Source organism: Vitis vinifera, chromosome 13 (genome assembly GCF_030704535.1).
Source record: "Vitis vinifera cultivar Pinot Noir 40024 chromosome 13, ASM3070453v1".
Classification (NCBI taxonomy): domain Eukaryota; kingdom Viridiplantae; phylum Streptophyta; class Magnoliopsida; order Vitales; family Vitaceae; genus Vitis; species Vitis vinifera.
The window spans coordinates 29,174,051-29,201,331 of NC_081817.1; the positions used below are offsets into that span (position 1 = coordinate 29,174,051).

The 27,281-nt window shown below is 37.0% G+C and overlaps 3 protein-coding genes and 1 pseudogene across 5 annotated transcripts; 2 read left to right on the forward strand and 2 right to left on the reverse strand.

The window, feature by feature from the left end:
* Positions 1-1,137: 1,137 nt before the first annotated feature.
* On the reverse strand, positions 1,138-5,811 carry LOC100249335 (G-type lectin S-receptor-like serine/threonine-protein kinase LECRK1; annotated as a pseudogene).
* A 114-nt stretch (positions 5,812-5,925) lies between these two features.
* Positions 5,926-9,755, reverse strand: LOC100254449 (box C/D snoRNA protein 1-like). Its single transcript, XM_002269236.5, has 5 exons — positions 9,282-9,755; positions 8,483-8,684; positions 8,067-8,135; positions 7,832-7,964; positions 5,926-6,916 (listed from the first exon to the last, which is right to left on the reverse strand). Exons 1-5 carry the CDS (start codon positions 9,493-9,495, stop codon positions 6,377-6,379), a joined length of 1,158 nt encoding a protein of 385 aa, XP_002269272.1. The 5' UTR covers positions 9,496-9,755; the 3' UTR covers positions 5,926-6,376.
* Positions 9,756-12,701: 2,946 nt separating this feature from the next.
* On the forward strand, positions 12,702-18,432 carry LOC100258075 (uncharacterized). Of its 3 annotated transcripts, none has more exons than XM_010661299.3 (8): positions 12,702-12,937; positions 14,964-15,451; positions 15,877-16,042; positions 16,133-16,183; positions 16,296-16,478; positions 16,612-16,711; positions 16,947-17,716; positions 17,816-18,432. In XM_010661299.3, the coding sequence occupies exons 2-8, from the start codon at positions 14,988-14,990 to the stop codon at positions 18,176-18,178; spliced, it is 2,097 nt and encodes a 698-aa protein (XP_010659601.1). In that variant the 5' UTR covers positions 12,702-12,937; positions 14,964-14,987; the 3' UTR covers positions 18,179-18,432. The 3 variants fall into 3 exon arrangements, with proteins under 3 accessions (XP_010659601.1, XP_059597507.1, XP_059597506.1); XM_059741524.1 differs by having other exon boundaries at positions 12,740-12,937; positions 14,542-15,451; positions 16,950-17,716; XM_059741523.1 differs by having other exon boundaries at positions 12,740-12,937; positions 16,950-17,716.
* A 5,181-nt stretch (positions 18,433-23,613) lies between these two features.
* LOC100242459 (G-type lectin S-receptor-like serine/threonine-protein kinase LECRK3) lies at positions 23,614-26,679 on the forward strand. The gene has a single exon (XM_059741525.1). It carries the CDS (start codon positions 23,914-23,916, stop codon positions 25,570-25,572), a length of 1,659 nt encoding a protein of 552 aa, XP_059597508.1. The 5' UTR covers positions 23,614-23,913; the 3' UTR covers positions 25,573-26,679.
* Positions 26,680-27,281: the final 602 nt, after the last annotated feature.

Sequence of the window (27,281 nt, forward strand, 5' to 3'; positions counted from 1 at the left end):
TAATTTTATTATTATAATGGTTACTTTTATTTCTTATAATTATTATTATTATTAGAATATATTAGTATTTTCACACAAACTATGAAAGACATACTAAAATTTTTAATATTATGGTTATTATTATTTAATAATGATATTATTATTTGATTTATTAATTTATTGCACATAATTATATATATAATTAACTAATATTATGATTTACCATTAAATAATTATAATGGTGTATTAGGATTTTTTTTTCTTTTTAATTCTGAGGCTTGAAGGAATCATTGGTTGTGATGTACCCATAAGGAAAGAAAAAGCAAAAGCCAAAAAGCATCTATATCTTCTTCTTCTTTCAGTTTTATTTATTGAAAGTTTATTCCTTAGAATCAAATGTAAAATAATTAATTTTATGTTCAATAATCATGAATAAAAAGCATCAAATTATGAAAATTATTGTTTTTATAGTGAAGTTATGTTTTACATATACAAATTTTTTTATGGTTACATGATTTCCTTAATTGGAATGCCAAAGAAAATCTCATTGATAATTATTTTTTGCCAAAAAAAGAAAAAGAAAAAACGCCTTATTAGGTAAAATGATTAAAGCACAAGAATAATTAGTAGATTTGAAATTTAAAAATCAATAATAGAAAAACAATGAATGATTCAAATGAGCATTTACTTTTCTTGGTAATATGAAGCTTTGAACTTTGGATTTGTTAGCATGCATGGATATTTAATAAATTAGAAAGAAAAAAAAAACTTTTGGGAAAGACACAATAATTAATTATAGAATTTTTTTTTTTACAAAATATAATAACTTGTATATTATTTAATTTACAACTAAAAATTTAAATTTAGTAAAATCTTTATAAAATAATACTTTTAAGAGTAGGAAAAATCATTACTTTAGTGAGATTATTGATTTATCGTTAAATGAATAATTTATTATTTAATTAATAAATAAAATAAATATTCATTTATTATATTTTTATTGTGGTACTTGTACATAAAATAAAATAAAAATAAAAAAGAATATATCATAGGTAGTATATACATTACAATCAAATTAAAGACGAGGTTAAATATTAAGAACAGAGTAAATGACAAAACCACCACATGGCAACACAGGAACAAATTCATAAACAGTCATGAACCAACAGTAAGTTATCATTTTTTGAATAGGGAAGAACCACTAAAATGTGTAGGAAATGTTTTAAAAAGGAAAAATCCACTAACCTTCGTTAAGACTTGAACTCTATGATTTTCTTTTTAAACAAACAGAAAGCTCCTGCTGAGAAAAACAACGACAACCAATACCTATGGTTGCCCACAGAAGTGTAGGGATGGCAATGAGAATTCTACTAGTGAGAAGATAGAACAAGGAGAAAATATACGTGACATTGATTAATTTCAATGATCATCTCCACCACACCAGAAAATATACAGAAACTCCTAGCTAGTCACAGTCCAAGACCTAAAAAAAAATTGGAACGGAAACAAGTGCATCAACTTCCTAACAAAGCCATATCTATCTGCCTTGCATTTGAAGGTTGTCCACTTGGTTAGTGCAAAATAGACTGCCTTTTGTTGTAGGGACTCCCAATTAATCAATGCAGACTGCTAAACCAAAAGAGAGTTCAAACAACCAAGCAAGCAAACAGTTTTCGAAATGGTTATTGTTGTTTACCTCACTTGTTTTTCCATGGTCATATCCGAACTTTGTTTCTCATAAGACTTCTTATGCCCATCCTGGTAGCTTATTATGAAGCGCAAGATGCTCTTGCTTTCCTCCATGCCTGTATAAGAGAAATGGATAGAGAAAGTGAGAAAAAAATCCAAACCATCCATGTGTTTCCGTAGTTGTTAAGTGGTTCACTTGGCTTATTTAAAACCATGCCACAAAAAAAGAAGAAAACATTCCTTCCGTTCTTTCCTCAACATTCATAAAACTACAGCATAGATTACAAACTAACCAAGAAGGTCAGGAAATTCAGACTCATAGGCGGGGGGAATTCATTTGCATATACATATAAATGCTGTAAAGAGAGGAGTAACAGTTCAAGATAAACTGATGAGGACTCCGAAGGGGCGTGGGGGCTCGGGAACTTCAACTAAACCATCTAGCATTTGTGTAACCTTCCTCATTGTTGGCCTTAGCCCTGGATCCTCTTGAATGCACCAAAATGCAACCTTCACCATCCTCTCTACCCTCTTTTTATCCTTCCTTGCTTCCTCATCATCTTCTACCATCTCCTCCAATTTCCCTTCCATATAGCATTCGTAAGCCCAATCCATTAGGGCGTCCTCTTCTTCTTCGTTATCTGCAAATACAACACTAGACTTGCAACATATGATCTCCAGTAACATCCCACCATTACTGTAGACATCAACTTTAGCTGTGATTGATCCTTTCCTGAACCATTCGCGTGCAAAGTACCCTAAGGTCCCTCTTATGCCTGTTCAGGTAGTTCGAGTTTGATCAGCCAACAAAAGCTTTGCTAGTCCAAAGTCTGAAATCCTAGGCGTAAAGTGGTCGTCCAGGAGTATGTTTTGAGGTTTTATATCATAATGGATGATCTGGGTGCAGCACTCTTCGTGTAAGTACATTAGCCCTCTCGCAATCCCAAAGGCAATCTGGACTCTTTGGCTCCACTCAGGCCTGGATATTCCAAACAGCAAGTTTGCTAAAGATCCATTGCTCATGAACTTGTATACCAGAAGCCGGTGCTCTCCCTCATTGCAGTAGTCTAGCAAACTGACGAAATTCCTATGGTGGGTCTGGCCGATTACAGTCACTTCTGTTTTGAATTCCTCTTCGCCTTCTTGAATCACCTTATCTAACTTCTTCACAGAAGATCTGATGCCAAAACCCCCTTATAAACTGTTCCAAAAGCCCCTCTGCCCAATATCTCTTTGAAGCCATGGGTTGCCACTTCAAGCTCTTTGTATGAATAAGTTCTCACACTGGTTGTCGCAAATATGCTTGAAACAGACTGGAGTTTTGTTGATTTCGTGTGATAGCAGAAGAGAGCCACTGCAAGAATAGCTGACACTAAAAAGAGAATAAAGAAAGCAGAGCTGCCAAGGAGTACTGACCCAACAAGGATCAAGGTCGACTTATCCCGGCATCTTCGTGTAGCATTATTTGTGGGTACCTTGATGGTAGCTGTCAGCCCCTTAGCCTCTTGACTCGATGTTGGAGGAAAGGGTCTCATGGGTAGGCCTTGCACCCATGGGAGCCTAGACAGAGATATTCAGGGGTGTGACAGTAGCGGTAGTATATTTAACAGCAATTTTGTCTTGTCTTCCATTTGAAAGAGGGAGCTTCTTCTTCCAACACATATTGCTGCCATAGATAGCAACGGCACAGAGGTAATCTTCTTTGCATGAGTGTTTACACTTCTCCTTGTCGAAGTCAGGTCCTCTCTGAAGTTGATAATCCGACAATGGCCAGTTAGTTGCTTCTAATTCTCTGAACTCTACTGCATCCTTATTTGCTTCCCATCCATCTTTTTGGCAGCTGGGCAATTCAAAATTCGGCTTGCAGTCTTGTTTTCTGTCCAAATGATCTCAGTGAGAGTATCCATCTGGACACAAACACTGAGGCAGCCCCCCTTCATCAACAATACAATAGCTGTTGAATCCACAAATACCAGTGCCAAGAGAACTTGGGTTTACACCACAAATATCATACGGAGTGTTCTGCATAACAGACCAAGAGGAAGTATTAATTGCGGCTGGCCACCTTCTTGTTGCGTTTATATAGCCTGAAAACTCCATCGTGATCAGTGTTGCCCTGTAGTACTGATCCGCACTGGAAGATGTACTTCCAGACGTGATTTTAATAGTACCTGGTCCATTCCTTAGAAGAACATAGATGCCACTTGATTCATCAAAAATCATCCGTTCAACAGAACTGCCTATTTGGAGCAGCAAAAGTACTATTGCCCCAGTAATAAGCCTCATATGCAGAATCCGATTCTGGGTCCATGGTGCTAAGTTCAAGACTGCCACCAGGTTGCAAACGGAGCTGGAACCTCCCCTTTGAGTAGTTGCTTTCTTGATTTCTGAGAATAAAGCATTCTGCCAAGTTCCCGTACTTGAGTTGGCAGGATGGTGTTGACTGGATTCTTGAAGCTCTCCCATATGGTAAGATTCTGATTCCTATCTTCAAGAACGAAGTTACCAGTATCAAGCATGCCAGCATGAGAGACAATATTATCAGCTTTCTGGGGTCTCCAGATCTCTTTGCCTTTTGGGTCACTTAGCATGAACTGGCCGTCGTAAGTTCAACTTTGGACCCTTTTGGAGCTGGGTTATCTCCATTTGCACACCAAACTAAGGGTTTTTCCGGTATTTTTTCAAACCAAGTGGCCAGCAAGAAGAGACTTTGGTCATTGCCAAGTGGGTAAAATCCAAAGGCAAATTCACACGAAGGCATACACACAAAGGCGAGTTGTTGGTCGCAGTTTTGTCAAGATTAGTACAGTACTGAGAACCTACTAAAGACGGAAGAACAAAAAGAAGCAAGAACCTGGCAGCCATGGCGAGGAATTTTATGAATTCAGTAATTATTCATAAAGTTCACTCCATGATCTTGTCTTGGATGGGATGAGATAGAAAGAAGAACAAGCACAAGGTCGGTGCCAACCATGTTGTGTGGATCAAGGCAACTTCATTTTAATGGTTTCAACCGAGCAATGAGACCAAGTCTGGTAAGTTTTTGAATCATTGAAAAAATATTTGAGGACACCAAGGGGTAGAACCACCTCTAAACAAACATCAACCAGCTCTACACAGTCAAAGCACGATGCAGTTATGGCCAGGAATGGGAAAAGATTGGTAGAGAGATTTTTGAGAACTTGTTCAAATTATACTACACTTTTAAGCAGAAAAATAAGTTGATTTCAGAAACCCCATGAGGAACAAGGCCTAGTTACCATCCAAAAGGCATGTAATCATGTTTTCATTCTCTCTAATCTTTCTCTATGTTCAATGTATACAAAAACTATTGCTATTTTATCAATTTTCCATGAGCAGATTTGATGAGTACATCAATGGAAAGCTACTGAATCCATTGTTTAAAGCCTGGTTTTCCATGCATGGAAGAAAAAATATGTTTTTGAGTTAGTCAAAGTAGACAAATAGTTGACTAGCTAGCCGAAAACGAAATTTTTTTTATTACCAGGTTCTACTTTTTCAGGAATAAAATTCTATTTGAAAATCTGTATCCTCCCTGAAGAAAGTTTCCTCATATGCCTATGATGTAATGTTCCCTGCCTATTCTCCTTAGTTTTAATTATTTATTAAAGCACTTAAAATACCTCAAATTTTTTCTCCCTTTTTCAATACAAAATTTATTGACTATGTTTTCAACTCAAAAAGCATTTTTCTATCATAAATATATATATATTTAAGAATAGTGGTCAAACAATCCCTACAGCATTAGCTAAGCATAATAAAGAATGAGTATGAAAGAGTAGGGCCAAAGAGGGTGAAAGCAATTGAATGAGTACATTAAAAGGACCTGTTTTTACTGCAATGCCACTTAAACCCATATAAGGAAAATGCTACACCTACTAAACTTTCGATGCAGGCTACTCATGTGTATAATCAAATTGAATACTTGAATCGTGGTTCAAAGAACTGAGATCAAAATATAAAGAAACAAAATTTAAAGACAAACAAATGAAATCTGGATAGATACAAAGACAAATATATAAATAAATGAGACCATTTTTATCACATGGTTTTTTTCTGATTGGTCATTACTTTCTGGTTTAGTATCAAAGAGTTTGACACAAAAGAAATTTTCTAGGGGAAAAAGAATTGTAAATCTAGATGCTTTCCCAAAAATTCCAACAGTTTCAACTTTTCCTTTTGCTTTTGACAAAAGGCTGAAACTGATGCTGGAAGTAGATATATAACACAGAAGGATTCAAATCTCTTCCAACTGATTAATTTATAAATAAATCATATTAATTGTTTGAAGTAACAACATTCCGGAAGAACAGAAAGTTTGACACTGGAGAGAAACAAAATGACAAGACCATTAATCACTATAACAGTAAGTGCTGCTCCAAGACATCTATGTTGCACCTCTGAAGAATATGATGAAGATCAAGAAGCCAGGCTATTTCAGAACTTGAGAAACCCCACCAACAGAGACTGCAGTTTCAAACCATAAGCATTGCCATTGATCACAAAGGGATGAAGGTGTTGTGCCCACAATCACTCAATCCACAGCCTCCTCAGGCTCCATCTAAATGGATGTGTCATGCACAAAGAATTGAGGACTTTGCTTCATGTTTCGAGATAATTCTAGGGAGATGATCCTTCTACTTTGAGTTCTTATTCGTCTTGAACAGAGCAATGAGCATTCAATTGTTCAGCACCCAGGAATCTCCCCTTCCTCTAATTCCTCCACTGGGAAAACTCCACCAAAATCTGAACAATCTATTCTTTCTTCAGATTTCACTTCCTTGGAAAAGTCACCTTCCCAATCAAGAAAATCATCAGGATTAATTTGAGCAATGATATCAGAATATACATCAAGCAAGCCTTGCTCAAAATCAAAATCTATGTTTTCGCCTGGTTCCTTCTTCTGGGGGCTGGACTGTGGCTTATTAGCTTGTGTCGATTTCACATGCTGCATGAGATCTAGAACCTTAGAATCTAAAGAACCGCCATGTTCTTCTATTTCCTCTTCCCTGAATGAAATGCCTTTTGGACTTGGCTGATCAATGGTAAGAGACTCCTTAAGCTCTGCTTGACGATGGCGGGGATTGGCATCTTTAATGACATCAAAATCATAGCTATGTGAAGGGAGGAAAACATGAATCTGAGGGTACTCTAGAATAGCTAAATTGGCAAATTGCTGTCTTATTGGAGCTCTTATATCCAACTCATGGAAAGGTGACCTGGGGCCCTGCAGTGACATGGAAGGGTTAGATTTTGTTCAAATAGAATTTTTTCTCCTTCCCAAGGGGAAAAAATGTTCCAATAGTGTCTTTTTTATTTTTTATTTTGCACAAGAGAAAAAGAAATAAAAACTATAAAACGAGGAAAGTTATATTCAAGGAAATGCTACAGTTAAAAAGAAATTGAGAAGACATCAGGTAATGGCTAGAGTTCAGGTGGGAATAGTAGAAAATTCTTTTCACAGGTAACATGGGTGCTATAGAATTGAAGGCCAACACAAACCCAAATAGAAAATCCACCAATAACCCAATTCAGTCCCAAACGAGGATGCTCATTTCCCAAATCCAGGAAAAAAAATGAAAATTCAGGTATTTTGGTAGGGCCAGGTGGGGGACCATTATTTTATCCACCATATACCATTATTTGAATCAGAGAGCCAAACTTTGTCATCCATCTACACATACTAACTTACAAAGTCTACATACAATAGTGATAGAAAGTATAATTTTTTGGTTGGCAATGCACCATGTGTTGCAAGTTGAGCAAATCCTAGCCTCTCAATTTCAAGGATTTCAACAGCAGTGCCAAACATAAATGGACCATCTCCAAAGAGGACAAATAATAAATCACGGTAAAAAAACAGTGGTCCAATTAACAAGTAGTCCAGGGATGATGAGTTATAACTCAGCTGGCATTTTGGCTTTATGGCCTCAACACCAGCTCAATGCAATCTGACAATAAATCTGGGTTCAGCACAGTTAAATTCCCAAACAATTTGCACTAGTTCCACAAGGACCAAGTCAATCCATTAAGTTATATTTCTATGGAAACACAAGAAACCTTTTTAAGGCTTAAAATTGGTGCCACAGGTGTCTATAATCAACAAGTCAACAACTATCAATCAACAAGGAAAAGGAAATACCTTTGGATATTTACGAATGAAAAACTTGAGGCAGTCCAGCTGCTCTGCACAGAACGGCTTGAGCTTATGATTCCATGGACCAGGCTTTAGATGCTTCTCAATTACAGATGAGAGGGTTGAGTTTTCATTTATCCTGTAATAACATTAAATGAATCAATGAAACATTAAAATTTGATAGAGTAAAAAGACTATTATAGAAGCTCTCCTAAATATGAGAATAGGTAAGAGTGCTCACCCGTGATCGAGCAAAACAACATCTGTTGAATGAAACCGCCATTCAATCGTCCAAGTAATGCATTTAGATCTAGTAAAAAAGATATAAAAAGGTAATGTCAGGAACTGAAAAACAATTCTCAACCTCCACTTTTTCAATTTATTAAAACAAAAAAAAAAACCCAAAATAACCGCCAAAGACAGTTCATTGAGTTCAAAAACTCCTTTGACTACTAATTTTTTAAATAACAGTTACATGGAAACAAAGCTAGAAAATAGGAACTCCATGTAAAATCATATGATTCATACCATAAAATGGAACTCCATTCAATTTTTAGAATTATAAATCATATCAAATTCAACCAACAAACAAACCATAAGTAGACATAATCTTCCTTAAAACTAAAGACAACTAGTGTCTCATGAATACATAATTACCTTTGGTTGTATTGAGATTTATTTTTTTCCCTCTTTGACATTCCACTGGGGAGAAATAGGAGTTTCGTCCTGCGACTTCCTGCAGCATTCCTAAGGCCTCGAAGATGGTATGGAAACTTAAGCTGAGAATACCCGCACAGTTTAACTCTCCTTCTCTGAGCAGATTCTGCAACACTCTTCACTTCCTCGAGCAAATTGTAATCTACCAAAAAAAATTCCTTTTTCTTTTAAACTGAAAAATGGGTAAGTGAAATCCAAAGACAACACAACAAACTTCCTCAACAAAATCATAATTTACCCATATTTAAAAACTCAAAATCATGAACTGAGTACCAAAATCTGAAGAAAAAGGAGCAAACTTCTTCACAAATTAACAATCAACCCATATAAAAACTTTGAAACCCCAAATTTATATCGAAACTTTGAAATTTGTAGACAAAATACTCAACTTTCTCAACCCAATTACAATTCACATAATACTTGCGGATCAATCTTCAAAGCAGCCAAAAGGTATGAAATTTTTTTTATTAAATTAAAACATACCCGTGAAGGAATAGACAAACCAGCAAAAGAAAACGGTGAAATATGAGGACCAAATAGAAAAATTCCTCAAGCTAATTACAATACACCCTTAGTGAACATATTCAAAGTGGAGAAACATACCAAAATTTTAAGGAAAAGAAAAACATTGAATTTCCTCAATGGAATCACAATCTACTCATGACAACTCTTCAGAATAGCCAAATGGGTATAGAAATTTGACAACAAAAACCCAAATTGAGAGAGAAAAAAACGGTACCAGATAAGAGGAGATTATCATCAAATTGAGAGAGGGGAACGAACTGGGTCTGCTGCCTCTTGCCCGTACACCCAGTCTGTTGCTTGTGAGCTTTGACACAAGGAAGACTACAGGATCGCACAGAGCAACCCGGGCATGTGTACTTTGACGGATTCAATTTGCACTCCTGGCAGAGAGGTGGGTGTCTAGGGTTTTGGGCTGTTTGTTCTTCCATGGGTGAAATGTTTAGGGTTTCTACGGTCCAATCAAGTTTTTAAAACATTGCTCTTGAGGGAAGACTAGGGTTTATGGGGACAGGGGTTTATAATTTTTATTATTTTTAATTCAATTATTTATTTATTTTATAAAAAACACTAACAACATTTTTTTAACCCAATTTCGAAGATCATTCTTAAACAAATATTTTATAATAATTTTTAACAAAAAATTCAGGGAATAAAATTTTATTTGAATACTCAAATACAAAAAATAATTTTTTTTGATGTCTTCTCTATAAATGTATCATGTATTTATGTAAAATATAAAATTTATTAAAATATTTTCCTTATTTTAAATTATTTTCCATTATATTTTTAAAAAAATAGCACTGAATTTGAACCCTTCGTGTAAAGGATTGTATGGAAGATTCTTATTCTTGTGTGATTGTCACATTGCCCTTGATGCTATTCTACTAATGATACTTAATTTTAGAGGGCATTAAGCATCTTAGATACGACCAATTAGTAGAACTCTAATAGAGTTTTATGCTAATCATAAAATACTTTATTGTTTTGATTCAAACTTTGTGCTCCTTTTTCTTTTCAAAAGGCGGTCTTGTATTGAGAAATACTCTAATGGGTATCATTTAACCTTTTTGTCATTTTCGTTGTCCTCTCAAGTATAAAACACTTCTTGAACATCATCCTCACTTATGTTGGGTTATTCTAGATGACCTATGTTGATGATTCTCTATTTCTCAAATTTTGAAACCTTTGAATGTTTCAATGGCATATTAGAACTTAGTGAAGTAGGCTTCTATTTGATCATTTCAAGCCTCATACTCCCTGTCTATTATTGGAGTACAAGTTGAGAAGCACAACACACATATATATAGTCACCCAACTTGCAAAATCTGAGTCATTCCTATTCCTTATACTAAAGTTCTATATTTTGTCTCGGAGGCTTTGAAGAAGGGTTGACCCTTTTGTCCAATATTCCAAAAAATGATTTCTAGAAATATGCTAACTCTACCTCTTTTTTGGTTAGTGACTCCATCTTCACACAAAATATAAGCATTCATCCCCTTGCTTTTTTTATTCATATTGAACGATGCTTCCAATGATTGTAGCAATAAGTTAGTGGTATGAGGCCTGCAAGTGGTGTCAATTTCATTGAGCTTTATGAACCAATGAAGCATTCTTTTAAATAGGTCAAACTTACTTAAAATTTCTTTCAATGGGTATGTTGCCAACATGATTATCTTAGAGTTTGGAAATATGGACGTAACTTGCAAGCTACCATTAGAAAGGCTAAGACAAGCTATTTTAATAAGCTATATCATGTTTCTAGTCCAACAGGTACTTTGCTTAAGTAGTTGTTTGGACATTACTTGGGTTGCCCATATCATGTGACACAAGTGAGCAACAAGTAAGAGTAGAACAAGCTCGCTCATAATATAATGTCATCAAAGCAAATAAAAATTGAAGAAAAAATAAAAGCAAAAGGAAGATCATATATTAATTGGGAAAAGTTTGTGGAAGGTTAAACTTTAATGAATAAAAAGTGGGAAAAGTTCGTGTTATGTGTTAAAAACCATTAGGATTAAAATCAAAAATTAAAGACAATTAAGCGAAAGAAGATAAAATAAGGAATTGATAAAGATGTAATAATCTAAGTGTTAGGAAGTGTTCCAAATTCCTGATTAGTATAGATTCCTTTGTAAAGAATATTATATAGAATATTTATAGGTTGATATATTATTGTAATATTAGATTTCTTTATAAAATAAGGAAGATTGTTGGAAATATTTATATAAATATTTTAGGTCATGAGAGGAAAAAGTTATGAGATGAGAGAGACTATACGAGATGGATAGAGATGTGAGGAAGATACCCGTTGGAGCGAGAGGGCTCGTAGTAAGGTATGAATACAAGGAATGAGAAAATATGGGATGTTTCGGGAACCTAATAGTTGTATATGGTTCTGTCTTTTGTAATATTCTCTATTGTATAGTGAAATCATTATCTTTCATCCATGGACGTAAGCATAATTGACCGAACTACGTTAAACGTACCGTATGCGTGATTGTTTTATCTTTGTGTTCTTAAACTAATATTGTTGACATCAAAACTTTCGTTGACACTACACTAAGTCCCTTATTAACCATGCAATCGTTTTTCCAATAGTGCTCCACAAAAAGAATGACAATGAGGGAAATATCAATAAGATCATGTGATTGTCACCCTTCATAGAGATCTAAATCCAAATGGAAGAAAATTAAAAAAAGAAGAAGAGAATATCGAGATAATCGATCATAGGAAGGAGAAACACAACTATCAGGAAAAGGGTATTAAAACAATAATCAACTCTAGAGGAGGATCCTATAGCTACAATTGGTGACACATTATAATAATTTTGCTACTCTAAATAAAAGAAAGAGAAATTAGTTCTGCAATTGTTTTTTCCTTTCACTAATGATGATATAGTCTTTTTTATCCTAGTAAGGCCGACATAGGTTCCATTGCTTTTCTATCTCTTACCTTTAAATCAACAAGTTGACTCTTTTATAATGTCTTATCTTAAAAAAAAATTCTTAAGATAATTTATATGCTCAAAAAGTAAAAAAGCAATTTAAAGTAAAGAACTATAAGACCATAATTGTTGGTAAAACTAAAATACTTATCATAAAAAAATAAGTAAAAATTGATTATTGATTCTATAAAAATTTCACTAAATATAAACAAAATCTCATCTAAATTATAAAGATGCCTATATATAAATGATATTTTTTTGAAAGTCAAAATGGAAAAATTAAATAATTAAATCTAACAAATGAATAAACTCTTAATTTGATCGTTTGATCATTTTATGCTTAATATAAAAAATCAAAAATCAAAATTACCAATTATTTCTTAGAAAATATTAAATTAACTCTAAACTAGTAATTTAGTTTTTTTTTTTTTTTTTTAAAATTGGATCATGAATTTATTATTATTTTCATTAAAGATAAAGCATCTAAGATACCAAAGACACATCATATGGTAAAGGGTCACTTCTGGTTTAACCAGCTGTAGCTCAATTGACCAATGGAATTCTGCCACGTGTTGAATCAGGCATGTACCAACCACAATCATTACGTGTCAATCATCCATAGCGAGTAGCGTCTTCCACATACTCCAGAGAAATCTACCTTTTCTTCTCTTCCCCAGCGGTGAAGCCACGTACTGCTAGAATCACCCGCAGCTTCTCCAACACTGCATCCTACCTATTCTCTCTATCCGCCACCTCTATTTATTCCGCCCTCCCTCCATCTTCCTCAGTGTTTTCTCTCTCTTCAATTTTTCTCTCTAAACCTCCATTGTTTTCTGGTTTTTCTTCTCTTAGAAGCTCAGAATTTGCATTCTCAGATCCCTAGCAGAAGCTTCGGATCCCAAAGCTTCCAAATCCGATCCGAACAGGTACGAATTCCATTGGTTTCTTCTGTTTGGTTGCTGAGAAATCGAAAGAGAATTTCGAGGTTGTGGTTGAGCTGCCTCAATTGGTCCTTCAATCATCGATCTTGAGTAGCTCGATTTTCTAATCGTGTTGGTGATATATGATTTTTTTGGTTGTTTTCCTAATGGTTATTGAATTCTGGGTTGGCCTTGATTTTGTCTACCTTAGAGCGTCAGATCCAATTCGTGGAGCCTGTATTGTGTGAATTTATGTTGTCGTTTGTACTAGATCTGCGGATGATAAAATGCTGCTGTGCATCTTTTGGAAGTATTAGGGTTTAATCATGTTGTTTGGATCTAGTATGTAGGGTTGCCATTTCTGATTTTTCTGGTGATGTGGGCTCTTAGGATTCTCTTGGAGTCATTCAGGAGGTATTAGCCAAGTTGGCAATGATAGATTTCTAATCGGGAATAGTTTTCAGCTCATATTAAGTCTCTCGATCTTAATGTCATAGAGTTTTGCATTGAAGTCCATGCCACTCCAAGCTTCTATCCATCGAGATTACTTGGCCTTGTGTAGTATTCATGATGTGCAAAAAAGAGATTACCTTGATGAGATCATTTTCATCTAAACAGTCTCAATTGTTTATTAGATTTCAATCTATTAACCGTGAAACCATGAATCAAATGGATGAAATGACTAGATCAAGGTGGTTTTTACACACTTGAGTACCATCTGGGATCAAGATGTGGGGGTTCTTGATCGAGTCATTACATTGGTAAAAACTGGAGGGAACTTTACAACTCTGGGATTGGGGTGAGTCATTTATTTTTGGATGAGGCAGATTGATCATATGGTGATGCTCCTGTGGTAATGCTGTTGCATGGCTGGGATACGTGGAGAGAATCAAGTTGCACATGGGAGAAGGCCAAGTCGATTTTAACTAATCGTCCTAGTCTTTAGTTATTTCGTTGCTAGTGGGGCATTGCCTGTGGGATGCATGAGATATGTGTCATCCATTTTGGTTTGTTCCTATTTTAGTGGTAATTAACGTTGGTATTTCTTTGTATTTAAATACTTGCTCCGGGAAAAATAAGACAGCCATCAAACTTATTTATCAACTTGCGGGGTGTTTGGGAGGTGCTAACCCTTTGAAGCCTTAGCAAGCTTTCTTTATAATTTTATTTCTTCTTTTAAAACGTTTAATCTTACCAAACCTTTCCTTATTGCATTGTGAGTGTAACAAATGCATATCTAGGTTACCTATCACAAAAAAGCAAATGCATATTTAGATTGCCTCATGGCTGGATGAAAAACCACAAAATGTAATTTCATGGTATGTGTGAAGCCCAAGGCAAATTTGGAAGAGTGAAAAATACAGTGGGAGTTCCTTGTTCAATCAATCAGTACTCTTTTTTTAATGCTTGATTTTTTGGTTGAATGGTCTCATATATACAAGCAGCACCTTCTTCATAGTGTTGATCATGTAAGTTTCAGTCGTACATTTTTTAGATGAAGGATTTGGGTTGTGGTTGTACATACTGCTGAATATGATTGTCTTCGTACTGTGTGTGTGTTTTGTTTTTCATTTTTCTCTGGAATGACTTGATAGGGTTTTGTTCTGCAGTTAAGGGCAAGAACATTTATCATCGAGAATTCTTGATGAACAATTGAGCAATTCGAAATTTATGATCATTCTTTGTGGGATACTGTTATAACTGATGGCCCCACTCAAGGTTTTGAATTTCCATCTCAAAATCAGAATGCCATCCATAGCACCACGGGACCATTCAATTTCTTTTGAATTTCCAAACATGTGGCTTGCTCATCAGAGCGGTGTATAGAATAAGAAATATTTTGCTTTATGTGTCCTGAAGTATTCAAGCTGGAGTTTGAAGATCAATAAGATCACTTTCTGAAATTTGGATTGTCCTTGTGCTATGGAGTTATACTTGTATAGATTATGTCCAATTAACACTTCTTATGCTGCGTTTCCAATATATGGACTGGACTTATGTCATTTCATACATTTTTTGTTAATGCATGCAGTGTGTTTTTATCGTTCCAATAATCATGTGGAGGTTCAAGCCCTTCATGCCCAAAGAACAAGCTGGGCTTGAAGGTCGTTCTATTGATGTTGGCAATGTAAAGGTTTATGTTCGGAATGCCATTGCTGAGGGAGGGTTCTCTTGTGTTTACTTAGCTCGAGATGCGATAAATTCTTCAAAGCAGTATGCTTTGAAGCACATTATATGTAATGATGAAGAATCGTTGGATTTGGTGAAGAAGGAGATCTTAGTAATGAAAGTTCTTAGAGGGCATCCTAACGTTGTCACGCTTCATGCCCATACGATCTTAGATATGGGGCGGACAAAAGAAGCACTCCTTGTGATGGAATTTTGTGAGAAGTCTTTGGTTAATGTGCTGGAGAGCAGAGGAGCCGGATATTTTGAGGAGAAACAGGTTCTTTCAATTTTTAGGGATGTCTGCAATGCGGTTTTTGCCATGCACTGCCAATCCCCACCCATAGCTCACAGGTAAGACACTGATAGTTGGTGCTAATGTTTATCTTTTGGTTATTTAAATAGATTTTTTTTAAACTTTTCCTTCTCATTTTAAGGACTCTTCTCTATTTGCAAAATGTTAATTTACTGTTGGTTCTTGGATGTTTATGAATTTGTTGCTGTGTTGTATTATGGTAGTTTTGTCACATTCTGTTATCAGTTTTCATTGGTTAATGGAGTAATGCATATTTTTAGTTCTGTGGATGGTGATTTGAAGCTAGAGCATTTCCTCTTTTTTAAGCTCTATGCATCCAACTATATTGTAGTAAGTTAGAGAACGGAAACATCATAAACTAGTAAAACACAATAGATTTTTTCCTATGTATTAATAAAAGATATGCACAGAAATTTGTTTCGACTTATTTGACATTCTCCATTTTCTTCATTGTATTCTTCAGAGACTTAAAAGCTGAGAATCTTCTATTGGGCCCTGATGGATTATGGAAGTTGTGTGATTTTGGAAGCACCTCCACCAATCATAAGCGCTTTGAGAAGCCTGAAGAAATGGGCATTGAAGAAGACAATATCAGAAAGTATACTACACCTGCATATAGAGCTCCTGAGGTTGAATGAAAAACCATACTTTTGATATGTTAATGCTGACATTTGGTTGTAAAGAGTTTGACTCCCATTTTCTTCCTTTTCTTGTCCTAGATGTGGGATTTGCTCCGGAGGGAACTTATAAATGAGAAGGTAGACATTTGGGTAAGTCAGTTATACTTTATTTTTGTTCAATGAGTCTGGGTTATGATTTGCTATTCAAGAAGTTTTCTGTGCTTTTTAATACAACCAAAACCTGAAATTCATCTTTTTGCAGGCGCTTGGGTGCCTCCTCTTTCGCATATGCTACTTCAAATCTGCATTTGATGGTGAATCAAAGTTACAAATCTTAAATGGAAACTACCGCATTCCAGAATTGCCAAAATACAGCTCGAATGTGACAGACCTAATCAGGGACATGCTGCAAGCTTCTCCAGACAATCGACCAGACATCACGCAGGCAAGCGCTTTGCTTGATTGGCCATTCATCTCCATGACTTTAGGTTAGTTTTAGATGGTTTGAGTCCATGTCAACATTAGGGGCCAGGAATTTTCTGTCTGCATGCTAATGCTGATTCTTTTAATCATGGCAGGTGTGGTTTCGTGTTAATGAGCAATTGCCTGCTGCATTACAGAAGTCATTACCTGACAGGCCACCTGGGATGAATCAATCTGCGGCTGATGGGCATGAAGGTTAGGCCATTTGCATTTTCAAAGCTTTTAGGTGTTGGTATGTCCAGTATAATTTATTTTTCAAAAGAAGGTCTTAAGATTTAGTTAAATTGATTGATCTTGAAACTCTCAAATCAAAGTCAAAAAATGTTTTATATATATATATATATATATTAATAGGCAAATGAGAAATAATAAGTGATATATTTTTGAGCACTTGCATTCAATTTGTTCTGACGCTTAATGTAAATATTAGTAGGCTTTTCAAAACCATCAAACAAGGCTTCTCCAGTGCCTCGTAGAAGTCCACCACCCCCACCTTCATCTAGAGAACCAACACGGAATCCATCTCCACCATCACTTACCACCAGGGCTGGGGGAGGTGGGGGCTCACTGGGTGCTTTCTGGTCCTCTCAACATGCAAAAGACTCGGCTATAGAGGACAACAGTGGGCCCAAATTTGATGAGGAAACAACTAGCCATAGCACATCAGGAGATCGGTATCGTCCAGAGAACCACTATTATTCCAAAAACTCTAGTCCACCAAAGGAGGCCAATATCCAAACTCGCGGCAGAAGAAATGCACAAGCAAACACATTTAAATCTGAGGAAGTCCCTTCAAAGGACTTTGAAATAAGATTTTTCCAAGAGGATTCTAACCGTGGCACAGAGAGACCAAAAGCATCAAAAGGTGAGAGCACGGCTTCTTTTCAAAATGATGCATTCAACACATTTGTTGCTGAATTTGATACTAGTAAGCTCGGCTCCGGAAGTAATGCTAACAAATCAGCAAAAGAAGAAGAGTTAGAGGCTGAAACAGAGAGGCTGAAAGAGCAGCTAAAGCAAGCTAACTTGGAGAAGTCTGAAATAACTTCGAAATTTGAAAAGTTATCAGCCATTTGCCGATCCCAGAGGCAAGAGATACAGGAACTCAAGCAAGCTCTTGCTGCTAGAACTCCATCACCCAATAGAGATGCTTCGAAAAACCAAACCTCAACTGGACTTCAGTCTGCTGCCACTCCTCCGGTATCATCTCCTATAAGTTCTCATCTTACACATGCCTATTGGACTTCAAAATTTTTCTTTCATCCATCATGTTCCTGTTTGGTTTTCTTCTCATAACAGCATGGAGAAAAGATTGAAGGCACAGTCTGGGAACTCCAGCAAGGAAAATCTGATTCCCCTGCTCCAGACTCTAAGCCTTGGCAGGCTTTCCCTGATGAGCTCAAACAACATCAGCCTCTTTCCAGGGACAACACTAGCAAATCTGTTAGGACCAGAAATGGTCATCACAACAAACCAGCCACAGAAGCAACTTCTGGCCCTGAAACTTGGGGTTTTGGAACAGAGAGTTTTACAGCCACCCCTGCTGCCAGCTCTAGTTTTTCCAGGCCCACTGTAGGAGGCAATAATGCCCAGCTGTTTGGTGACTCAAAGCGGATTGAGAGCAAGCCAGCTACTCAACCTGCTGGATGGGCTGGTTTCTAACTTACATATTTGGTGAGATTATATCATCCTTGCCACCTCTGGTCATAAGAGATGAGAATAGGTAAAAAGCAAAACAAAAAGTGATATATGGCTTTCTGGGCTTGTTTATGCTATTGAGTATTGAGTGTTTGCCTTATGGAATACAACATTTACATATGTTCCCCGTTTCCATGGACTTATCATTGGGTTACAAATACACTTTTCCGGATGCCTCAGATTTTTGGGGTCGGAAAAATAATAATTTATTTTGATCTTGTCTCTGTCTGTCTCCTTAACCTCCTGCTTGTATTTTGTCTTTCTAATCATCTATTGTCGAAAAGCCTCGTTTTTATTTGCGTGGGATCAACCAATTTTGTGGGCTTATAATGACAAATTTTCTTGTACTTAACAGTTGCTCCAATTGCCTCAATAAGAGTCCTAGCTCAGCGAGGTTCTGAGCTTCAGTACTAAAGTTGTTTTAAGGTAGAGCCGTGAATTCATATAATCTAGGTTTGCTTCAATGACAATTGGGATAAATGCCTTCCCACAAGATGAATTTCTCGACATAAAAAAATCCACCTGAAGTCCAAAATATTGCTGGCCAAATCACATGCAAATCAGCTTCAAATGGTAACATATCAAAATTTTATATCAAAAAGGGCTTAACAGTTAAGTATGACTTAAAAGAGTTACCTCTTACTTGATAGAATAATAGAAGGATATGATAGAATAATAGAAATCCTTTTACGTTATTAAGAAAAATGATTTTCTTATATTTAGTTATTTTATAAAAAATGTTGAATAAAATGAATTATGATTAAAATTAATTAAAAACTTATATATTTTTAAATTATTTAATTTGATACGAAAAGTTAAAATAAGTGATATGAATATAAAGTAACATATAATAATAATTTTTTACTTCAAATTTATTTTTTATTTTATTTTATTTTTCCTTACATTTTCTAGAACCAAATATAATGATAAAGGAAAATGCCACAGTATCACATGGGTACCAACAGAGGTTTTAACATTTGAAATCGGCTTTCTTAAATAAAAAAGAGCGATCATAAGGTACCCTTATGGAAAACGTTGCCAAACAATATGTAAGCGAGATAATGGATTCAGTAGCTTTCCATTGACGTAGTCTTCAAATCTGCTCGTGGGTTCTCTGCAATCAACTGGCTTTTCTCTCTAACAATGTGGCTTGTCCTCTTCTTGGCCAGGGCTGCCTCTTGCCTCTCTTTGTTCTACCATTTCTTGCTGTTGCTGAAACCAAGTATAATGTTAGTTTGGGGTCGTCTCTCCTGGCTTCTGATGGCTCTTTTCATGGAAATCACCCTCAGGGATTTTATCTAGCATATGGTTAGGAGGGAGAGCTGTCCATCTGCAAGTAATGGGGTTCACAGGGCCAGGTGATATGGAAAGCTGAGTCTGGTGTTAATGGGTTTGCTTATGCTGAAGGCAACTACTCAAAAAGGGAGGTTTCAGCTCCTTATGCTGCCTGATGAAAATGTTGTGCTTGACACCTTCAACCTGGAAATAGCAGCAATTCTGGTGAACGGGTGATTTTTGATCAGTCTGGTCGCCTTTATGTTGTTGTTCAGCGAAATTGAAGGAGTGTTAACCTCAAGTCAGGAAGTGCAGATTCAACCAGAGATTGCTACTACCGGGCAGCACTGAATTTTGATGGGGTTTTCAGAATATATACTCGCCCCAAGGTCCAGAGCAATGGAAGCTGGGTTCAGTCATGGTACGTCTCAAAGGACATTTGCTCTGAGATTCAGGGAGATTTGGGGGTGGTAGCTGTGGCTTTTAACAGCTATTGCATACCTGACTCAAATGGAAGACCAACTTTCGAATGGGAGGGTGGACAGGAGTGTATCCCTGGGAAGACTTCCATTGAAGTGCCAAAACATGGCAATTCTTCAGGCGAGCTTCCTCTTCAGATTACAAAAAGGGAGAAGAAAGATCAAGGAACTCTGATCAGTGTGGAGTCAATTCTTTTAGTTAGCTCGGAATTTCTCAACTTCCTACTTGCAGCTGCAATTTCTCTGCTTAGATCTCATCCAAGCCAATAGAGACATGAACTTACAAGAACATCAAGCATTTTGGAAACAAACATACGCTCTTTCACTACTGAAAAACTCAAACAAGCCATGATGGTTCGGAGAAAAACTTGGAAGGGGTGCCTTTGGCATTGTGTATAAAGGAGGGTCGTCGTCATCATCCAGTTCAGAAACTTAAGTGGCAGTGAAGAAGTTAGACATGTTGAATTTTGACTTAGTATTTGCTGGAATTTGAATTTTGAATATTGCAGCTGGAGTCTTGCACAAAATCTGCAACATCTAGATATTTTCTTATTTTTATTTGGTCAAGATTTGGTTTCTATTTTATAGGAAGTAGTTGTTCATCATCTAGTAGCTTGATTTTCTGCTATTCTAATGTCATTTAAGTTACAAGTTCATGTATAAATTCAGCATTCTTCATCAATAAAAAAAAAAGAGTTCCAGCAGCCCAAAAATATATTTTTTGTATAAGTATTTAATCTTATACCAACAAAGTGGTATCAGAGCCATAGTTATCTTGAGGGGCCAGTGAGGTGAGTGAACCCAAACACCTTCTAAAATCATTTAGCAATGGAAGAGTCAAGTCTCACAGTTGCACCATCAATTCTTGATGGAGACAATTATGAAACTTGGGCTGTTAGAATGACAGTTCATCTACAAGCACTTGATGTTTGGGAAGCAGTGGAAGAAAATTATGAAGTTCCTCCCCTAGGAGCCAATCCAACTGTGGCTCAAATGAAGTTGCATAAAGAAAGAAGGACAAGAAAGGCTAAAGCGAAAGCTTGCTTGTTTGCTGCAGTTTCACCATCAATTTTCATCAAAATCATGAAAATTGATTCAGCTGCAGAAATTTGGGAGTATCTCAAGGAGGAATACAAAGGAGATGAAAGAATCAAGAACATGCAGGTGATGAACTTGATTCGAGAATTTGAAATGAAGAAAATGAGGGAGTCTGATGCTGTTAAAGACTATGCTGCACAACTTCTTTCAATAGCAGACAAAGTTAGGATGCTTGGAAAAGAATTTTCCAATGAGAAGATTGTTCAAAAGATATTGGTTACACTTCCTGAGAAATATGAAGCTACAATTTCCTCTTTGGAGAATTCAAAAGATCTGTCAACTATTAGCTTGACAGAATTATTACATTCCTTGGAGGCTGTGGAACAAAGAAGACTCATGAGACAAGGAGATACTGCAGAAGGAGCATTTCAAGTAAGAATGCAGAAAAATGCAGGCCATAAAAATGGAAAGGTGAACAACAACAAGTCGTGTGGCAACAACCAGAAAAATGGAGTTTTTCCACCTTGTCCTCATTGCAAGAAGACAAATCATTCTCCACAAAAATGTTGGTGGAGACCAGATGTGAAATGCAACAAGTGTGGTAAACAAGGACATGTGGAGAGGATTTGCAAAAATCAACAGCAGGAAGAAACTAGTGCAGCAGTTGACTATTGCCAGGAGGAGCAATTGTTTGCAGCAACGTGTTTTGCTAATAAAAGCACCTCTAAAAGCTGGCTTGTGGATAGTGGTTGTACAAACCACATGACAAATAATCAAGATCTCTTTAGAGAACTTGATAGAACAACTATTTCCAAAGTCAGAATTGGAAATGGTGAGTATATTCCAGTGAAGGGCAAAGGAACGGTTGCTATCGAAAGCCAAACAGGTTTGAAACTCATTTATGATGTTTTGTTTGTGCCTGACATTGACCAAAACTTACTCAGTGTTGGACAACTCGTTGAGAAAGAATTTAAAGTTTATTTTGAAGATAGGAATTGCATTATCAAGGATGCTGAAGGCAAAGAGGTGTTCAACATAAAAATGAAGGGCAAGAGTTTTGCCTTGAATTTACTGGAAGATGAGCATACTGCTATTTTACAACAGGATAGCACAACAATGTTTTGGGACAGAAGGGTCGAGCACTTTCATCATGATGATGTGCTCTACATGAAGAAAAATCAAATAGTTGAAGGACTTCCTGACTTAGAAAAAGATCTTCCTATATGTGCTACTTGTCAATATGGGAAGCAAACTAAACTTCCCTTTCCAAAGAAAATATCCCGGAGAGCAACCCAAAAATTGCAACTGGTGCATACTGATGTTGGTGGATCTCAAAAAATGCCATCCTTGAAATGGAATGCAAACAATTTTGGGCTAAAACTGCAAGTAGAGCAGTATATTTTCTGAACATATTGCCAACAAAAGTGTTAAAGAAGCAGACCCCTTTCGAAGTTTGGTTTGAGTGTCTACGTGCAAGACTTGGAGTTTGCATCTACGAAGTCAAGGAGGAGTGTTGAATTTTGACTTAGTATTTGCTGGAATTTGAATTTTGAATATTGCAGCTGGAGTCTTGCACAAAATCTGCAACATCTAGATATTTTCTTATTTTTATTTGGTCAAGATTTGGTTTCTATTTTATAGGAAGTAGTTGTTCATCATCTAGTAGCTTGATTTTCTGCTATTCTAATGTCATTTAAGTTACAAGTTCATGTATAAATTCAGCATTCTTCATCAATAAAAAAAAAAGAGTTCCAGCAGCCCAAAAATATATTTTTTGTATAAGTATTTAATCTTATACCAACAAGACAAGTTGGTGCCAGAAGGCGAGAGGGAATTCGAAACAGAAGCAAGTACAATAGCAATGACTCATCACAAGAATCCATTGCGATTGATTGGATTCTGTGATGAAGGGCCACACAAGCTTTTGCTCTATGAGCTCATGTGCAATGGCACATTGGGTAGCTTCCTCTTTGGAAGTTTGGTGCCCGACTGGAAAATAAGAACCCAGTTGGAATTTGAGATTGCAAGAGGCCTCATGTACTTGCACAATGGGTGTAGCACAACATCATCCACTGTGATATCAAGCCCCAAAATGTACTCCTGGATGATTCATTCAGAGTAAGGATGTCAGAACTTGGATTGGCAAAGCTTCTGATGGGCTTTCAACCATCAGAGGGACCATAGGATATGTTGGATCAGATTGTTTCGGGAACAAGCCAACTACAGCAAAAGCAGATGTTTATAGTTATGGGATCATGTTATATGAGGAGGCCAGAGAGGTTAATGTAAGGTATCAATTTGGTGCATCCAAGAAGACCCTTCTTTAAGGCCTTCCGTGAGAAATGTCACACAGATGCATTAAGGCCTCGCCTTGATGTTTCTTTGCTTCCGTGTCCTTTGCCCTTTAGTTCAGCCTATTGAAACTGCCCTCTGTTTCTGTTGCAAATACCATGTCATTGCTTCCATTTCTGTACTTTTCAACATTCATCAACTAATATTCCACTTTTCTAACGTATGCTACTCGTTTTTGTTTCCTAGTAGAGAGCTATATGAACACCAAGGTCTGTTAACTTTGGATTACAGCTCAAACTCTGATAGCAAATGGGGAAAAGTAGGTGTTAACATAGTCAAAAAGATAAGTCCCATCAGATGACATAGCAAAAAATGACAACCATTTTCTCAATAATTCAATAGTGTTTTGGTATGAGAATTAAATTCTACCAAAACATAGAATCATTGCCCAAAACAGATGCCAACTTGACTTCTAGTCAACTGGGATCACTCAAACAAAAAGAAGTGGATGGCTTTGTAAACTGATGATTCTGTGTTCTTGTTTGCTGTCGAAATTGTATACTGATGATCTGACCAAGATAAAAGCTTTCCCACTTGTTCAGATTATTATATGTTATGATCTGTAACTCTAATTCTATGCCAATGGCTTTTCCCATACTTCATGCTAGGCTCTTGTTACTCTTTGTTCTACCATCTTGGCCTTTGGTATTTTCTCAAGCTAATCGTGAAATTCATTTGGGTTCATCCCTTGTTGCCTCTGATAACTCTTCCCCATGGAGATCGCCTTCTGGTGAATTCGCCTTTGGATTTTACCAACTTGGCAATCAAAACCTTTTCTTGCTTGCCATCTGGTTTGACAAAATACCAGAGAAAACATTAGCTTGGTATGCAAATGGAGATAATCCGGCACCAGAAGGATCAAAAGTTGAACTCACCTCTGATGGTCAGCTCATACTAAATGATCCAAAAGGGGATGAGATCTGGAGACCCCAGACCACTCTCAACGGGGTCACTCATGCATACATGCTCGATGCTGGCAACTTTGCTCTTGTGAATGGGGATCAAAATTCTACTCATGTATGGGAGAGCTTCAAGAATCCTGCGGACACCGTCTTGCCAACTCAAGTGCTGGAAATTGGTGGCACAGTGTCTTCTCGCCAAGCTGAAAGCAACTACTCAAAGGGGAGGTTCCAGCTCCGTTTGCTGCCTAATGGAAATCTTGTACTTAACACCTTCGACCTGCAAACAAATACTGCATATGATGCTTATTATTGGAGCAACACCTATGATGCTGCAAATAGGAGCAATTCTGGTGAACGGGTGATTTTTGATGAGTCAGGCCGCCTCTATGTTGTTCTACAAAGCGGAGAAAATGTTATCCTCAAGTCAGGAAGTGCAGAATCAACTGGGGGTTATTACTACCGAGCAACACTGGATTTTGATGGGGTTTTCAGAATATATACTCGGTCCAAGCTCCAGAACAACGGAAGCTGGGTTCAGTCCTGGCATGTTCCAAAAGACATTTGCTCTGAGATTCGGGGTGAGTTGGGTGGTGGGAGTTGTGGCTTTAACAGCTACTGCGTATATGACAAAAATGGAAGGCCCACTTGTGAGTGCCTTCCTGGGTTTTTCCCTGTTGATCCAGATAATAAACTAGATGGCTGCAAGCATAACCTGACACAAAAATGTGAAGCAGGAGGTTCAAATCCAGAGGATTTATACCAAAAGCGTGAGGTGTCGAACTTATTTTGGCCTTATTCTGCAAACTTTGAAAAGAAGGATTCCTTAAATGAAGATGTCTGCTGGAAGTCATGCTTATATGACTGCAACTGTGTAGTGGCTGTCCATAACGAAGGCACCTGCTGGAAGAAGAAAATGCCACTTTCGAATGGAAGGGCGAATTGGAGTATCCATGGGAAGACTATGATCAAAGTGCCAAAGTATGACGCTTCTTCTGGTATGCCTCCTTTGCAGGATCCAATCAGGGGGAAGAAGAAAGATCAAGGAACCTTGATTCTGGTGGGGTCAATTCTTCTAGGTAGCTCTGTATTTCTGAACTTCCTACTTGCAGCATTAATTTCTCTGGTTAGATCTTCTTCAAGCCAAAAGAGACATAAACTCATCAGATCATCAAGTATTTTGGAAACAAACATACGCTCTTTCACTTATGAAGAACTCAAACAAGCCACGGATGGGTTCAGAGAAGAACTTGGAAGAGGTGCTTTTGGCACTGTGTATAAAGGAGTCTTGTCATCATCAAGTTCGGAAATTTAAGTAGCAGTTAAGAAGTTAGACAAGTTAGGGCAGGAGGGTGAGAGAGAATTCAAATCCGAAGTGAGGACAATAGCAATGACCCATCATAAGAACTTAGTGAGGTTGATTGGACTCTGTGATGAAGGGCCAGACAAGCTTTTGGTCTATGAGTTAATGTGCAATGGCACATTGGCTAGCTTCCTTTTTGGAAGTTCAATGCCTGACTGGAAAATGAGAACCCAGATGGCATTTGGGATTGCAAGAGGGCTCATGTACTTACACGAGGAGTGTAGCACACAGATCATCCACTGTGACATCAAGCCCCAAAATGTCCTACTGGATGATTCATTTACAGCAAGGATTTCAGATTTTGGATTGGCAAAGCTTTTGATGAGTGATCAAACTCGGACACTGACAGCCATCAGAGGGACAAAAGGGTACGTCGCACCAGAGTGGTTCAGGAACAAGCCAATCACAGCAAAAGTAGATGTTTATAGTTATGGGGTCATGTTACTGGAGATCATTAGCTGTAGGAAGTGCATTGATTTCCAAACAGAAAATGAAGAGGAAACGATCCTCATTGATTGGGCTTATGATTGCTATAGAGGTCACAGATTGGATAAGCTAGTGGAGAATGATGATGATGCGAGAAGCGACATGAGGAGGCTGGAGAAGCTAGTGATGGTAGCAATTTGGTGCATTCAAGAGGACCCTTCCCTAAGGCCCTCCATGAGAAATGTCACACAGATGCTTGAAGGAGTTGTTGAAGTTCCCATGCCCCCATGCCCTTTCCCCTCTAAGTCAATCTGCTGAAACAACAAAACCACTCACCATATATAGTACTTTCCTTTATTCTCTCTTTGAAGTTCTGTTCTAGAATTAGATGCTCATGCTTGTTTTAGAGACTGTTTTTCAGAATTTCAAGTTCGCCCATGTAATTTCTAGCTCTAAGCTCCAACAAGCTCAGGTTTAATCTCAAGGTCTTAGAATTTTTATGATTATTTATGTTTGTATTTGTTTCTTTTCTGCTTTTAGCAGTGATATTAATGAAATGTTCTGATTTGGGTGGAACCTTTATATCAAACTCTGTAATGAAATTTTCTATTTTTGAAATGACATTTTTCTTGGTACATCCCTCTGCTCTTTGTTTTAACCTTTTTGAATGTGTGTTAGCTGCTCAGTGTTGCATTTTTGGGTTATCAATTTTCTGTTCTCTTACATTAGGCATACGTAATAGCTAATCTTTAACACATTCATTTCTAAATTCAGACTAGCCAAGCTTCTGATGAGAGATCAAACTCAGACCCTTACAGCCGTCAGAGGGACCAAATGATACATCGCACCAGAATGGTTCAGGAGAAGCCAATTACAGCAAAAGTGGATGTTTATACATGGGGTTATGTTACTGGAGATCATCAGTTGCAATAAGAGTGTAGATTCACAACCCAGAAATGAAGAGGAAGCAATATTTATTGATAGGACTTATGATTTCTATGTACAGATTGGATAAGTTAGTGAAGAATGATGATGAAGCAAGAAATGACATGGGGATGCTGAAGAGGCTAGTGATGAGTGCCATTTGGTGCATCCAAGAAGACCTTCTTTAAGGCCCTCCAAGGGAAATGTCATACTGATACTTGAAGAGTTGTCGAAGTTATTGTGCTCCCTTGCCTTTTCCCCCTTTAGTTCAACCTTCTGAAACTACACATCCTTAAAAACTCTTCTTTGCT